The sequence below is a fragment of the Carassius carassius genome, chromosome 2 (assembly GCF_963082965.1).
Source record: "Carassius carassius chromosome 2, fCarCar2.1, whole genome shotgun sequence".
NCBI lineage: Eukaryota > Metazoa > Chordata > Actinopteri > Cypriniformes > Cyprinidae > Carassius > Carassius carassius.
This window is the reverse complement of record NC_081756.1, coordinates 18901958-18916401: the sequence shown is the minus strand read 5'-3', so window position 1 is coordinate 18916401 and position 14444 is coordinate 18901958. Positions and strand designations below refer to the sequence as shown.

Sequence of the window (14444 nt, the reverse complement as noted above, 5' to 3'; positions counted from 1 at the left end):
TAATCAAGTTAATCTGATGCTTTCTCCAAGTTCATACCTGTTACCACCCACTGCTGTCACAATACGTTCATTATAAATGTGATAAAGCCAAAGCCACATAGACAGTCTCTCTCCCTTTCTCAGCATTGTGTGCACTGTTATTTTCTTCTTCAAATTCTTCTATTAGCATTATTAACATGTATGTGACATATGCAAATGGTGAAAATGGGAATATTAGTGCAGACACCTAGTGAATATACTGAGACATCTTCCAACAGATTCAGAGCTTTTAGAAATTTCAAGCCTTTTTATTTAATTATATCTTGTTTTGTATTGCCAGTAATTGAGTCCTCATTATGTCATGCTTTCTCTTCCTCTGTATGTGTCTACAGCCCCTGCGGAGTTTGTGCAGCCCCCTCAGTCTATTGCTCGCCCGGTGGGCACCACTGCCATCTTCACTTGCCTGGCCCAGGGTGAGCCAGTCCCACAAATCACCTGGCTGAAAAATGGACAAATCTTAGACCCTGATGGCCATGTCAAACTCAGGAACAACAACAGGTGAGCTGGAAAAGACCAGTGTTATGTACTATTATTTATACTACTCTGTTTATATTATTATTATTATTATTATTATTTATTCATATTTTTAATAGATTTTTAATTTTGCCCGTTTTTTTTTGTGTGTCATTTTGTTATGTGCTTTTGCCCTTTGTTTTTGTTTTGTTTTGTTTTTTTGTTGCTTTTTTTGCCTTTTTTCCAGTTTTAGTCTTGTCAACTCAGGGGTGTAGCATCTGTGTTAGCAGGGTATGCACATGCATATGGGCCCGGGCTAATTGGGGGCCCATCGAGGGGGACCATTTTATTAAAATGAGGGAACAAATTCTTAATTTGTGGCCTAAATAAATAAATATTTTGTCTGCATATCATGTGCAGGGCTTGATAAGTTCTTGTGTCCATTTGTTAAATATCTGCTGTATAACTGCATCATTTTTAAAACTACACGCAAACATTGGCATGGCCAAATAAAATAATAATTAATAATTGGGAAAAAAAACTGTGTGAGGTTGGTAGCTAGCTAGTTCAAAAGGCTGTATAACAACTGTATCAAATAGCTTTAGCGACACCTGCACCATTTTAATTCTCTTTATATCGTTTTAATATACTCTTTTATCGAAAGACTATCGAAAATAGCCATTCTTTCCATTGAGAATACACAAAGCCTTAAATTAAACACCAAGTACATTGTGGATGAATTTGACAATAGAAAGGCCTAGAGAATTAAATTAGTTACAACTAAAATGAGTGAGTAGGTTTTTTTTCCTTTGTTGCTTTTGTAGTGTTTTGGGTGGCTGTGCCAAGAGTATGTTTACATTAAAGGGTTAGTTCACCGAAAAATGAAAATTATGTCATTAATAACTCACCGTCATATCGTTCCAAACCCATAAGACCTCCGTTCATGTTCGGGACGCAGTTTAAGATATTTTAGATTTAGTCCGAGAGCTCTCAGTCCCTCCATTGAAACTATGTGTACGGTATACTTCTTGACTAGTGAATGAGTTGTTATCTGGCTCGGCTCGGTGTTCATCTTCAGTTCTCTCTTCACAGCAGTTCAGTCAGTGTACTGTTTGAGTACATGAATTACTCTGGGATATTGGTTTGTTTGAACTCAGAGGGAGTGTCAGCCACATTAAAAAAGTTAACAGCTTAAGTCATTTGTGGATTAATGCTTATTGGAGACATGAACCGTTATAAACGATTAAGTTCGATTTGGTGAACTGGTTCAAAAAGATCTGGTTAAATCGAATGAATCGTTCGCGAACTGGATATCACTACACTGTTGTGTTTTGAACTCTCTCACAACAGACACGGATGAGACGACAATGATGAATAAAGTCGTAGTTTTTGTTCTTTTTGGACCAAAATGTATTTTCGATGCTTCAAAAAATTCTAACTGACCCTCTGATGTCACATGGACTACTTTGATGATGTTTTTCTTACCTTTCTGGACATGGACAGTTTACCGTACACACAGCTTCAATGGAGGGACTAAGAGCTCTCGGACTAAATCTAAAATATCTTAAACTGTGTTCCGAAGATGAACAGAGGTCTTACTGGTCTGGAACGACATGAGGGTGAGTTATTAATTACATAATTTACATTTTTCAGTGAACTAACCCTTTAAGTAATTTTGTAATTAACTGCAGTGTTTTATTGCCATAATATTTTTTAGAATGAAGTCAAAATTACGAGATTGAGAAAGTTGTGTTATGTTGTGTTAATAAAGTTAATTAATCTGAAAATTCCACCCACTCAAAAGAAAAGGTGTATGGCAGTTAACTGACTGGTTTATGAAAATAATAAAACAATGTTGGCAAAGTTATATTTTTGGTGTTTCTGTGTTATGACTATTCATATATTTTGACTGATTGATCTATCGATTTCCCTACATGAGACATTTGTTTAAGTTGTTCTGATTTTTTTCAACATGTCTTATATTGATTCATGTTTATTTTGTTCTGGAACTAATAGAAAAATATAAGATTGATTTGTGTGTCACTTGAACTGAACACAGTGATCTCACACCACATTACAGAACGGAAAAACAAATTTATGTTTTGTATTTCATGATAAAATTGACAACTTATAGGCTACGATTTGTGTTATATAAAAAGTTACAAAACATGCTCATTGCAATTATTGGGTGGCTTGTGCATTACAAATAATGAATAGACTTGAAAATGTTCATTATTAGTTCCAATCATTTATACGTAAATAAAACATAGTCATGTAATGTTATTTACCTCTGAAAGACAACAATATTGGAAACATTGGAGCGTATTTTAACCTCATTGGCGTGGATCTGACATGCTACACCACTGGGTCAAGTACAACTTCAAACCTATTTCAGTTAGTTGTTAAGGCACCATTTCTAATTGCCATTTTTCAAAGTTTTCCATTTATTATTTATTTTAAATGTGTTTTTTGTTTTTCCAACACTGGAAAAGGCATGCTTTAATACGGGTTCAATTTATTTTTTCCGTTTCCATATTGTATAAGGAGTAAGTTTTGCTTACATAGCTATATTCCAGAGTTCCTCATTTGCACAATGTAATTTATTACATTTGGAGTCACCTTACAGAAAGCTTTAGTGAAGGCGGTCGCTGTTTGTGTCATTGAAGGACATTTTTAAATTGCTGGTTGTCCTTTTTTAGCTACAGTGTTTAGGATGCCACTTGTCGAGGTCAGTAGGACACTTTGTCCCCCATTCCTCTGGTCTAGGGCGTGTTGTGTCTGCTGTGAAAGACACTCAGCTATCGGTTTATCTCTGCTATTCATTTTCATTTATCTCTACGATCATGTCTTTGGAAATGAAACGTGATGCCTTGTCTATCGCTATAAATGTTTTATTGCCTGGCATTTTGTTGTGGTTAAAGAGCATGTTTATGACGTGATAGAAAATCTATTTCATTGGGGCTAAAATTTATAACGGCAAAGATAGAGAGAAAGTGTTCATTGCTAGAGGAAATCACTTGGGAAAGACAAGAATGCTGGGACAGGCATAGTCTGACTGGAGTGAAAAGAAGCAGGTAGACAGAGTGAGCACAGTTAAAATCTCTGCGTCTGAGCAGCACCATTAGCTAATTGACTCATAAAGTAGAGCAGAGAGTGAGTCTGTTCCTCTTACTGATGAATTCTTATACATTGCTGGCCCATATGTGTCGCCACACAACATCAGTTCTGTGTATTTTTAAAGGATTACACACAATGTATAATCTAATTTCACATTTTAGTGTGTAATTTCTGCTTGCATCTTTTGTGTTACCAAACTAAATTTCAAAACTCATTTTATCAGTGAGTAATAATAATATTTTTTGTGACTGTTGCCATGATGTTGTGCGATGATGTGTGGTTGCATAGGGTTTATGAGTGATTCTAACATCCCTTTCGCACCAAGAATGATAACTGTAATGATACATATATTAACATCTACGCACCAACAGAGTATAATATTCTGTAATTTTGTCGTCTGTCGCTTTAAATGCTAGAGCTCGTCTGTCAATGTTTTTATCATTCATCAGATGGGAAAAAAGCACTGATTGATTCTGATGTTATAGTTTCTCTGTGTCGTTATAGCTGTAGTGTGAAAGTCTATATTCTCATAAAAGTTGAATGATTATTAAAAAATATTTTTATCATCTCTTACATTGAAAGTTTTAATTTTATAAGTTCATGCCCTGGGAATCGAACCAATTTTTTCATGTTGCTGTGCACATAAGACAAAAGGAGAGTTGTGCAATTGTTAACAATGATGAGAGAATAGGATTTTTGTGTGCTTTAGTTTTCTTATAATCAGATATTTATTTGTTATTGGCCATATCAACTATTGGACAGTATCAGTATTTGAATTATAATATTGGTGCATCCCTAAATCACACCACAATAATGTAATCTACAAGATTCTGATTTCATGATATTATGGTGTAATTTAATACTGAATCAGTCAAATCACTGTCAGACGTGAGTGTGCTGTCTGTAGGCTTGCAGACATGTGTTAGTGTGCTGCAGTCAGAGCGGAGGTCATGAGGTTCAGTAGCTGCAGGTGCAGAGGGTGGGGTCACTGCCTGCACCATATACATAAAACATTATAACAGCAGTAATCAAAATGCCACAGTGACCCGCAGTCAAATCACACAGCACTGCACCGGACAGCTCTTAGAGGGACTTTGAATGTGGTTATATATTATGTCTGCATTATACATACAGCGCATAAATACATGTGTGAATGTGTATAATAATTGAGTTTGTTTGATATCTGTATTATTCACTAAGGGTTTTCTTTGTCCTAGTTTCAAGTTTGGTCCATCATGTTTTTTTATTGCTGAAGTGCAAAATGACCATGTACTTGAAGACATGGTGCATTGGGAGATGCACATGCTCATGAATGCAGACTTGAATCTGGCCTATTTTCTGTCTGTCTATATTTCCAATCTCTCTAAGTTAAATAATAATAATAATAAATAATAAAACATAAACAAATGACCATGCATTTATCCTTATCTTTTGAAAAAACTGTGTGGACAGTGTTCACAATTTTTTGCAGTTCAGCAGACAAGAACAACACACTCATTTCTTCCCTCTTTTGCCCCTTTCTAAACTCCATTATGCACTTCTTGGTGATTACCCTCTCTCCAACCCATGCAACATGGAGCAAGCTCTGGCCTTGACCTCTGACCTCTCCTGCAATCAGTCATTTCCAACAGGCTTTCACTGAGTGGTGAGACAACTAAGCTCCCCTGCTTCACATGCCTCAACCCTACCTAACACTCCCCTTTCTCACCCCCTTCTCGTCTTTCCATCTCTCTCTCTCTCCTCTAGACGACTGTGAATAAGGGTGACCACCCCATTCAAGAGGCACTGCTCTGACGACTGTGCAAACATGCTCTCAGTGCGCTTGAATAGCAGCCCTTCTCTCTCAGGATGCTCTCTGTTAATCTGAGGAGAAGCCAGAATGTATAGACAGATAGAGAGGGTGCAGATGGACCCAGCACACTGTGTGCTTTTCCTCTTCACACATCAGTTTTCTGAACAACAATAAAGCACTTTTGTAGCAAGCAGATAGGCCTAAGTTGCAAATCGAAATGCACAATAATGTTTTTCAAATGTATTGGTTTCAGGCAGTATTGGATATTTATTTCTGCGTGATCATTTGCTCTATTTTTGCATTTTAAAATACATTTGCTCACATAAAGTAAATCTTTAAAAGCACTAATAATTGAATAACTTTGTAATCTTTTGTAATTATTAAACTGATTGTCCATTATTTCATACTGTACATTACAGTATAATGTTGCAATTCCTAAATTCGGATTTACCATATTTGCTTTCAAAATGCGCTCCGACACATTTCTGAATGTTTAAAATCAAGCTTACATTTGTGTGGGCCTCAGGAAACTTCCAAAGGAAGTTTAAATTATTTAAAATAATACCAAAAAAATGCATTCAAATTAGCTATTAAATAAACAAGCATTAATAATTCACCCCTCTCAACAGCTGTTTTTTGAAGGACTATGGTTCCAATTGACCTGAAAATAAAATCTTATTCTTTAACATCATCAGTATTTTTATAATGAATATGCATGTTTCTAGTTATGCCAAGCTCCTAAATATTTGATTGAGTTGAAATTGTTAGTAAAAAAAAAAAATTTATCCAGTGAATCACAAACAAATGGAAAAGTAATGGGGCCTTTGAATATTGTTGTGGAAAATGGGAGGTCTTGGAGTCAAAAATGTCATTTATGTTTTGGGTTTATTAGGCCTAACTGACACTGACTTTGCTGCTTAGATGATTGTAGGGAGACTAATGTTTGTCACACTGTTCCTCAGAGAGCAGGGATGACATTATGAAACTTGCCTGACAGTTTGGTCCATAGAGCCCAAGGTTTATGGGTATGTTGTGAAGGCATGTCATGCTGGTTTGGAATTTCAAAAACAGCTTGATTTTTATTGCCAGCTCTATGTGTGTGTGTGTGTGTGTCGGGGGGGGGGGGGACAAAACAAGTGGAAATGGTCTGAAGCTGCCAACCAGCCCTGCTAAATCACATCCACAATCAGTGAATTCCTCCGTCTGAGCTCTGTTAGCATGTTTTACAGGTGGTTTAATACACCATACAATATTTCAAGCTGGTGCACGTGGTTTAGAAATACAGTTTGGCAGAGGAGAGCACATATTGTTCTCTCCCTTCCTAATTAGCATTTACGTTTATTAATTTAGCAGACTTTTTTATATCAAAAGCAACTTACAATGGATAATTATTCAAGCAGAAGGGATAAATCCAAGCTAGAGTGTAATATGCTAATAAATAGCACTACCGTCAGGAAGCTGAACTCGCTCCTGAACTTGCCCCCCTTCCCTCTTCTGCTCCAGGCACCACTGAACTATGATCCACCCCCAGATCCCATATCACCAGGTCCTGCCACCCACCCCCCACCCCCCCACAACATACGATGACATGCACCAGTCACTTTGTGCAGCATTGGTCTGCTCACTACCTCATTCAGCATAGAACTGACGTCATTCTACTACCTCATCAGTCAGTTTAAATAAAAGAACAGTCACTTTAATCAGACTGAATAAGCTTCTTTTTTGCACTAAAAATCTTTTATCTGCACTGTTTGTTCACTTCACTGCTTTGCACTATATCTGCCATGTGCCTTGCACTGCTTTATTTAACTTTATTTTTATTTTTATTATTTTTTACATGCCCTTATTGTATAGTTGTATTTTATATTTTATATTTGATCTAGACTTTTAGGCTCTACTGTAGTGTTATCTGTATGCACCATGGGTCTGAGAGTAACACAATTTTAATTCTTTGTATGTATGCACTGTACATGTGAAAGAATTGACAATAAAAGCAGACTTGACTTGACTACCATTTCAAATTTCCGTAACAGAGCGGAAGTGCTGAAAAGCCCTTGGTTTTAAGTACAAAAAGCCTAGTTGAAGATGTCTCCTTGGTTGTTTTCTAAAGAGTGTGATGATTTCACTGTTTGGGTGTCATCCCATCAAACTGAGCAAAAGTGACCACTTGAAACATTCTGATTGCAACACCAGGTATCGCCAATTCAGACGGGTATGGGGGGGGGGGGTGTATATGTAAGAGAGATAAAGATGTGGCAGGTTGCTTTAGGCTGGTGGTGAGACATGAAGAATATAAAAGAGAGAACCATAATCTCTGGGAATAACTAGCATGTAACCTTGCATGTAGGCTGCAGGGTTTTAAAATGAATGAATGCATACACTGAATGCCATTATATTTTCCCATTCACTCTGAATAATATCAGGGCAATATAATAGCACTCCTACCATTTGTTTGAGAACATAAGCCTCATTCAAATTTTTCATAATAAAGGAGGTGGAGCCTAGAAAGAAAGAGTCACAGTAGGCCCAGGGCACTCATTTAAATATCCTGTCCCTTTAAGTGGTAAAACTTCATTTTTTTTCAGGGCCTCGGGATTAAGGGAGAAAAAACATCTGATTAAATATTCAGCACTAATAATGCTGCCCCTTTCCACCATCACCGTATCTCCCAGCAATGAAGGGAAACACAAAGGAAGAAGAAGAAGGTGTTACTCTGAAAGAATGAGAGTGTAAAAATAAGGACTAGTGAGAAAGAATAGAAATTGAAGAGGAGGATTCAGGAGGGAGTTTGACAGATGGTTGGGTTTGCTTCATGTTAATGAGCACCCAGAGATGGTGGGTGCTTATGGTTTGTTTTTTATTTTTTTGCCTCTGCTTTATTCATGCCAGTCGCATCATTTACACTGGTAAATAATTAATCATTATTTATAAATGATAATAATAATTAATAAAAGTATATAAAAAAATATTTAAGTGTATACAATTGTCTACATATAATAAAACACTTAAATCTAAATTATTTTAGTGTATACTGCTAGTGTATAGTGTAAACTAAAATGTTTTAGTGTGTAACATTTTATATGATAAAAGTGCATCACAGTATTAAAATAGATATTCATTTTGAGATTTGCTAAAGAGTACGTTGTACATTGCTATTAAACTATTATTGTTTTTAAGTTAACTTTATGTAAGGTGTTCGATGATGGTAAAAGTGAACTAAATGTAAAAATGGGCCAAATAAGCATGTACGATTAATATCAGCTGATAACTGATATGGCTGATAACTCTCTCATCTCTTCTCTTAGTACTCTGACCATCTATGGAGTAACCCAGGATGATGAGGCCATATATCAGTGCATTGCAGAGAACAGTGCTGGCTCCACACAGGCCAGTGCCCGTCTGACCGTGCTGTGGGCTGACGGCTTGCCGGGTGTGCCCACAGGGGTACGTGCAGAAGTCCTTTCTCCGACCTCCATTCAGGTGTCCTGGAACGAGCCCACCCAAAACACTCAGGACATAATTGGATATGTGCTGCATATCCGCAAGACTGCTGGTAGGACAACTGCTTATGAACCTAATCACACACATGCACGCAAAGATGCAAAATCAAATCATATCTAATTTACTCAGCATCGAATATAAAACACTCCTCAGTAAATCAATACGTTATTTAATTTTGGGTATAAATGTAGATTTCCACAAACATTATGAAATTCATATTTTATTCAGTCTTCACTCCGGGCTCTCTCATAATGGAAAGCATTGTGATTTAGAGTCGATAGCAAATCACTGCTTTTTTCCTGTTGTCATCAGCTGTGGTGGGAATTTAAATCTATGCAGCTTGACAGAAAGAGACACATTTATGTATGCCGTTATAATAGAGCTTAAGCTGTTTTTTGTTTATTTGCGTAGTCAGGCAACAGTCTTCTCCCTCTCAGAGTATACATGACACAATGAGCAATCTAATATATAAAGGATGAAATGCATGTCACGCATCACCCCTGTCTTTCAGAGCGAGAGCACAAGCACAAGGCCAAAAGCCAATCTGATTAACAGCTGAGCTACAATGGCATTATCTATGTTTTGTTAATCTGAATTCACAAAACCCTAAAGTTAATATGTGACATTTTAAAAGACAAATTGCTGTTTTAGTTCAAATAAAATCAGACATCTGAACTTACATGGTGGCAAAGAGTGAGAGAGAAGCCTGAAGCCTTTTCCTGAAAGCTCAGCATGAGGCTGAATATGTATTTAGATATCAGTCCCTCTCTCCTGTAAAGCTTTAAAATTGCTTGTTGATGTTTTTCTATGCTACAGCAAATACATCTGAACAGCTGATCTAAGACCTATACTGAAGTGCTATAAGTGTCCTCTGCTGCGCTCTTACTGTGGTGTTATTATTACTATTAGTCACTGCAATTTAGATTTCTGATCTGTCTGTCGCATCTCTCATCAGTTGGAAGCCTCACTGCCCTACAGCTCTGTGAGATATGTTTTGGATTCTGAGCTATTTATAATGTATATGATCACCTCCAGCAATTTGGCATGAATAAATAATGAGGAAATATAACATTTACTGCAGACTAAGTGAGTTGTCGACATTAAAGGAAAACGCCACTGTTTTTCCATATTCCACTATGTTCTTCCCTCAACATAGACGAGTTGATAAGTACCTCTCCCATCTCAGTGCGTGCACTCAATCGATGTAGCACGCGGCGCCACTATGCTAGCATTTAGCACCATTCATTGTTTAGGATCCAAACAGGGATGAATTAAGAAGCCACCAAACACTTCCATGTTTTCCCTAGTTAAATAGTAAGTATGTTGACACAAAATAAAACGTGGCTATTTTCTAAGGGGATAAAAAAATGATAACTATAATGTACGACGGAGGAGCACTTCGACTTCAGCGCAGTAATATCATCAGGGAGAGTTTTCAGGAGTGAAAAAACAGTGGCGTTTTCCAATGAGTCGGGCAATTGTGGTGGTTAATCCTTAATATTGTTCTCACGCCAGTGCTTTCACTCTCTTGCTCAGTTTTTCTCCATTTGTTCATCTCTCTCATACCATTTTTTGCTGTTTAACGATGGCCTCTCTCTTTCCTTCTTTACTCTCAGACCCAGTGGAGATGGAGTACCAGGAGGCTGTAAGTAAAATGACCCTGCAGCAGGTAATCGGAGATCTGGAGCCTTCCACCAGCTACAGCTTCTATGTGAAGGCTTACACATCTCGCGGAGCCAGCAAACCCTCTGAGACAGCTGTGGAGAGAACTCTGGGAGAAGGTACTGTATAAAACATATTTCAACAATCATGCAAGCACAAGCTTCTTCTGTTGCATAATTGTATAATTTCCAGTTATTTTAAGTTGTTAATTGTGCTGGCAGTAATAAACTAAAAACACACTCTCCCTCTTGAAACCTTTTCCTCAGAGGTGTTTTTGACACAGCATAGTCTTTCATTCAAGGTCATCAGGGTAAAGTTCCCACCCGTTGTGTTTTCTCTTGCTGATGAAATATATTACGCCTGAACCTTTATGTTTTGTGTTTTGTGTTTTTTTTTTTTTTTGCATTGCCTACAGTCCCTGCACCACCAGCCTTGTTCACGAAGGTGATTAATTCGACAGTGGTCCAGGCCACATGGGAGCCTTCCACTAAGATGGGCCAGCAGGAAGGATTCAATCTCTACTACCGTAAGGTTCCCGTCCCCGTCTTCACGGGACCCCTTACCTTCCCACGTAATGTGACCCAGTACAACATCACTCAGCTTGGTGAGTCCGGCCATAGTGGGCTTTATTCTTAAAAAGTATGAGAAGAATGGATTTCTGTGTAAAATAACACATTAAAAATACTTGTGCATTCTCATGTTCGTGTGTATTTTTGTTGCATTCAGTGCAATTTTCTGCTTGTCTTTTCAAGACCCATTATTAATGTATTATTATTATTGTTGTTGTTGTTGGTTTTGTTTAACATTTAGTCTGCATGATATAGGCCAATTAATGCATATGTTTATAAAAGAAAATCATGATGTCAGTTGTTGTTGTTGTTTGTTGTTATTATTTTTATTAAACATTTAGTCTATAACAATAACAGTAATAATAACTAATAATAAAAAAACTTTATTCTGTATATGCTTCATAGCCAAGTTAACAGAAATTATTAATGCATATATTAATGCATATAATTACAAAATGTTTTTTTTTGAGTATTCACTTCTTTTAACACCTCTTTTGGCAGATCCCTCTTTTGTGTATGAAATGAAGATTCTGGCTTTTAACCAGCATGGAGAGGGCAATGCCACTCTGCGCTTGGTGTCACTCAAGGAGGCAGTGGAGAAATCAGGTGCCTGATGCAACACACTGGTTCACTCCCACACATGCAAGCATAATAAACACACTGACACTGACTGTGCATATGTGTGTGTTCTGTTCCTGCAGTGCTAAATACCCCTTGTGACTGTGTAAAAGATGAACAGAATAAAAGCTCCACCACAGGCATCATCATCGGCATCCATATTGGAGTCACTTGCATCATTTTCTGTGTCCTTTTCCTTGTGTTCAGCTACAGGGGAAGGTAAGGAATCAATGCTGCCTTATGTGTGCTTGCCACTGGTATCGTTTTATAGTGCATATATCATGCATTCACAGTGGGCATGGGCTTCAGGTGAAAAAAAGTCTTATTTTAAATAAAGGTCAACATGTTTCTTTGGATACAGAGTTAAATAGTTTTTTACTTGCAGGTTGATGATGTGTAAAACCGTGCAGGCCACCCGACAGGCGGGCCGCAATCCAGCAGCTGGAGTCGTGCTCGAATCCTCCTCTTCATCACAGGGGACTCTGGCCCTCAACAGCCCTCACAGGTTCAGCTCAGACAGAAATGGAGGAACCCTCACTGCAAAGAGCTGCACTGACTCCAATGAGATGGAGAGACTCTTCTCAGGACCATCCCACTTCTCCCATCCACCTGATACCACCCACACAGTAAGCCTTGGGGAAATGCATTCATTTATAGACATGTGGATTGCATGGTTATAGGGCTTCTCAGAGAACAATTTACGAATGCATATAAAAGTGAAATGGAAAGAGATGCATTTGCCTGAGTGTACTGAAAGGGATCAAAGCAAAATTATAACCCTATGAGCTCTGATGAGATTGCTGTTTTTTACCATGTATTTGTGTGTGTTTATTTACAGAATGCGAGCTCTTTGGTCTTTTGTCCATTGAATAAAACCCAGATGTCCACACTTCCCCTTGATGACTTCAGCCTGATGGAGGAGTGTGAGGGGCAGTTCCAGCAGCATCCAGCAGATGACCAACAGGATGAAGACTGATGAAGAAATAAAGGCCAAGATTATCCTCTACTCAGACTCCTGTCCAGCTCAGGTCAACTGAAGTATTCATCTTTTTCAGTTCTGTTTTTATCATGCAAAGAATATATTATTCGTAAGTTAAGTTCCCTTTGTGGGAATCACTGGACCGTAATGCCGAGGGTCCCTCTGGCCTCAAGGTTCTGCGATGGACATCTATTATTTCTCATTGGTAGGTGAACAAATACACTCTTGCAGTTTCAGATGGCAGCATACATCGAAAGTCTCCAGTCACTAGTATCTAGAATTGATTTTATTTGGCTTCTTCTGCACAACAGAGAAGTATATTTAATACCAAAACATCTATTTTGCAACTTGCTGCCTCCTCTTAACCTACGTATGATTTCACAAGTCAATCCACCAGAGACCAAGAACTTCTTCCAGGGATTTCATATTATTCTCAGGACTTTTTTGTTCACTGGTATCAATGTTTTTTTAGTAGGTCTCAGCCTTCATAAAGACTTTAGACTCAGCTATGTGAACCTTAGAATTTGCAACAAAAAACCTACCTCAGCAGGAATGAATGTCTTGTAGGAAGTCTTTGAGATCTGCATCTTGTTGTCTGTTCTGTTTTTATACACATCAGTCGTTCAGTCAAAAGAGAAAAAGGTGCTTCTCTACCTCAGATTTCAAGGACTGCCGCTCCCCTGCTCGCTGAAGCGAAACAAGAAAAAAATCCAACATATAGCACTTCCAAATGTTGAAGTCAATGTTCTACCTCAAAATAACAATGTTGTTATTGTCGCTGTGGTTCTAATCTCATAATGAAACATAGCCTCTGTTTGTGAGATCCTGGCTTCACTATGTTAATGAATTGCTGTGTTTTGATATGTCAGTACCTCATGCCAGTTGACATGACATTGTTCTATGAATTCTGCTTGTCAAGATGTTTTGATAGTGTCCTTGTATTCACTTAGAATTTTTTTGGTTGTATGTTTCCTGATCAGAGTATTTTGAGTATTTTTTATTTTTTATTGTAGTAGACGCAGTAAAATGGGAACTTTTTAACTGCACTGTTACTAATGTCTTCAGGATTAAAAAACTACTGCTCTCAGATGAACCGCTGGAAGAAGAGAGGCCACTGTACGCAACGCTGGATATAAACACGTTTAGGTTTAGGTATTTGAATAGTTTGACTTCATGTGTTTTCCATATCATGTTACACAAAAGAACTGGGGAGATGGACATGTAAAGCATTCTTTAAATAATTAAGCACATATACTTTCTATGGGTGCTGGTAGAAGTAAAATGTGATATAGGAAGATACACATATCACGTGTTGTGATATTTTGTGAAGAATTGAGATGGACTTTGCTTGAAGAAGCCCAAGCACCCTTCGATACTGTTGAGACCATTCAGACTCTCCGTTGCATGTTATGATGTGAACACCAAACTATGGAAGGACTGGGCATTCTAGAATTCTCCAGGAAGTGAACATTCCATTATGAGCCAAAGCCACTGGAGATTCTCATGGCTTCTATGTGGAGTTCCATCATTTTTTTTTATATCCCATGCCCCTCGTCCATGTTTTTAGGGCCACATTGATCAGGGAGCACAAAGTGCATCAGACATACGCTCATAACTCGCACATATGACATCTGTTGGCATTAGACTCCCAGAATACTGAGTAGAGGATGATTTTCACTGTGTGCTCAGCCACCCAGTCCAAGACCAGCTGTTT

The 14444-nt window shown here is 37.8% G+C and overlaps 1 protein-coding gene across 1 annotated transcript in view; it reads left to right on the top strand.

Moving 5' to 3' along the window:
- Positions 1-14016, top strand: part of LOC132097349 (immunoglobulin superfamily DCC subclass member 3-like) — a 79792-nt gene extending 65776 nt beyond the window's left edge. Inside the window, exons 7-14 of the mRNA XM_059503004.1 lie at positions 372-537; positions 8707-8954; positions 10519-10683; positions 10980-11168; positions 11635-11739; positions 11835-11970; positions 12137-12377; positions 12590-14016. Of these exons, the coding sequence (XP_059358987.1) occupies positions 372-537; positions 8707-8954; positions 10519-10683; positions 10980-11168; positions 11635-11739; positions 11835-11970; positions 12137-12377; positions 12590-12727 (1388 nt within the window). The 3' untranslated portion in view covers positions 12728-14016. The remainder of the gene's footprint in view (positions 1-371; positions 538-8706; positions 8955-10518; positions 10684-10979; positions 11169-11634; positions 11740-11834; positions 11971-12136; positions 12378-12589) is intronic.
- Positions 14017-14444: the final 428 nt, after the last annotated feature.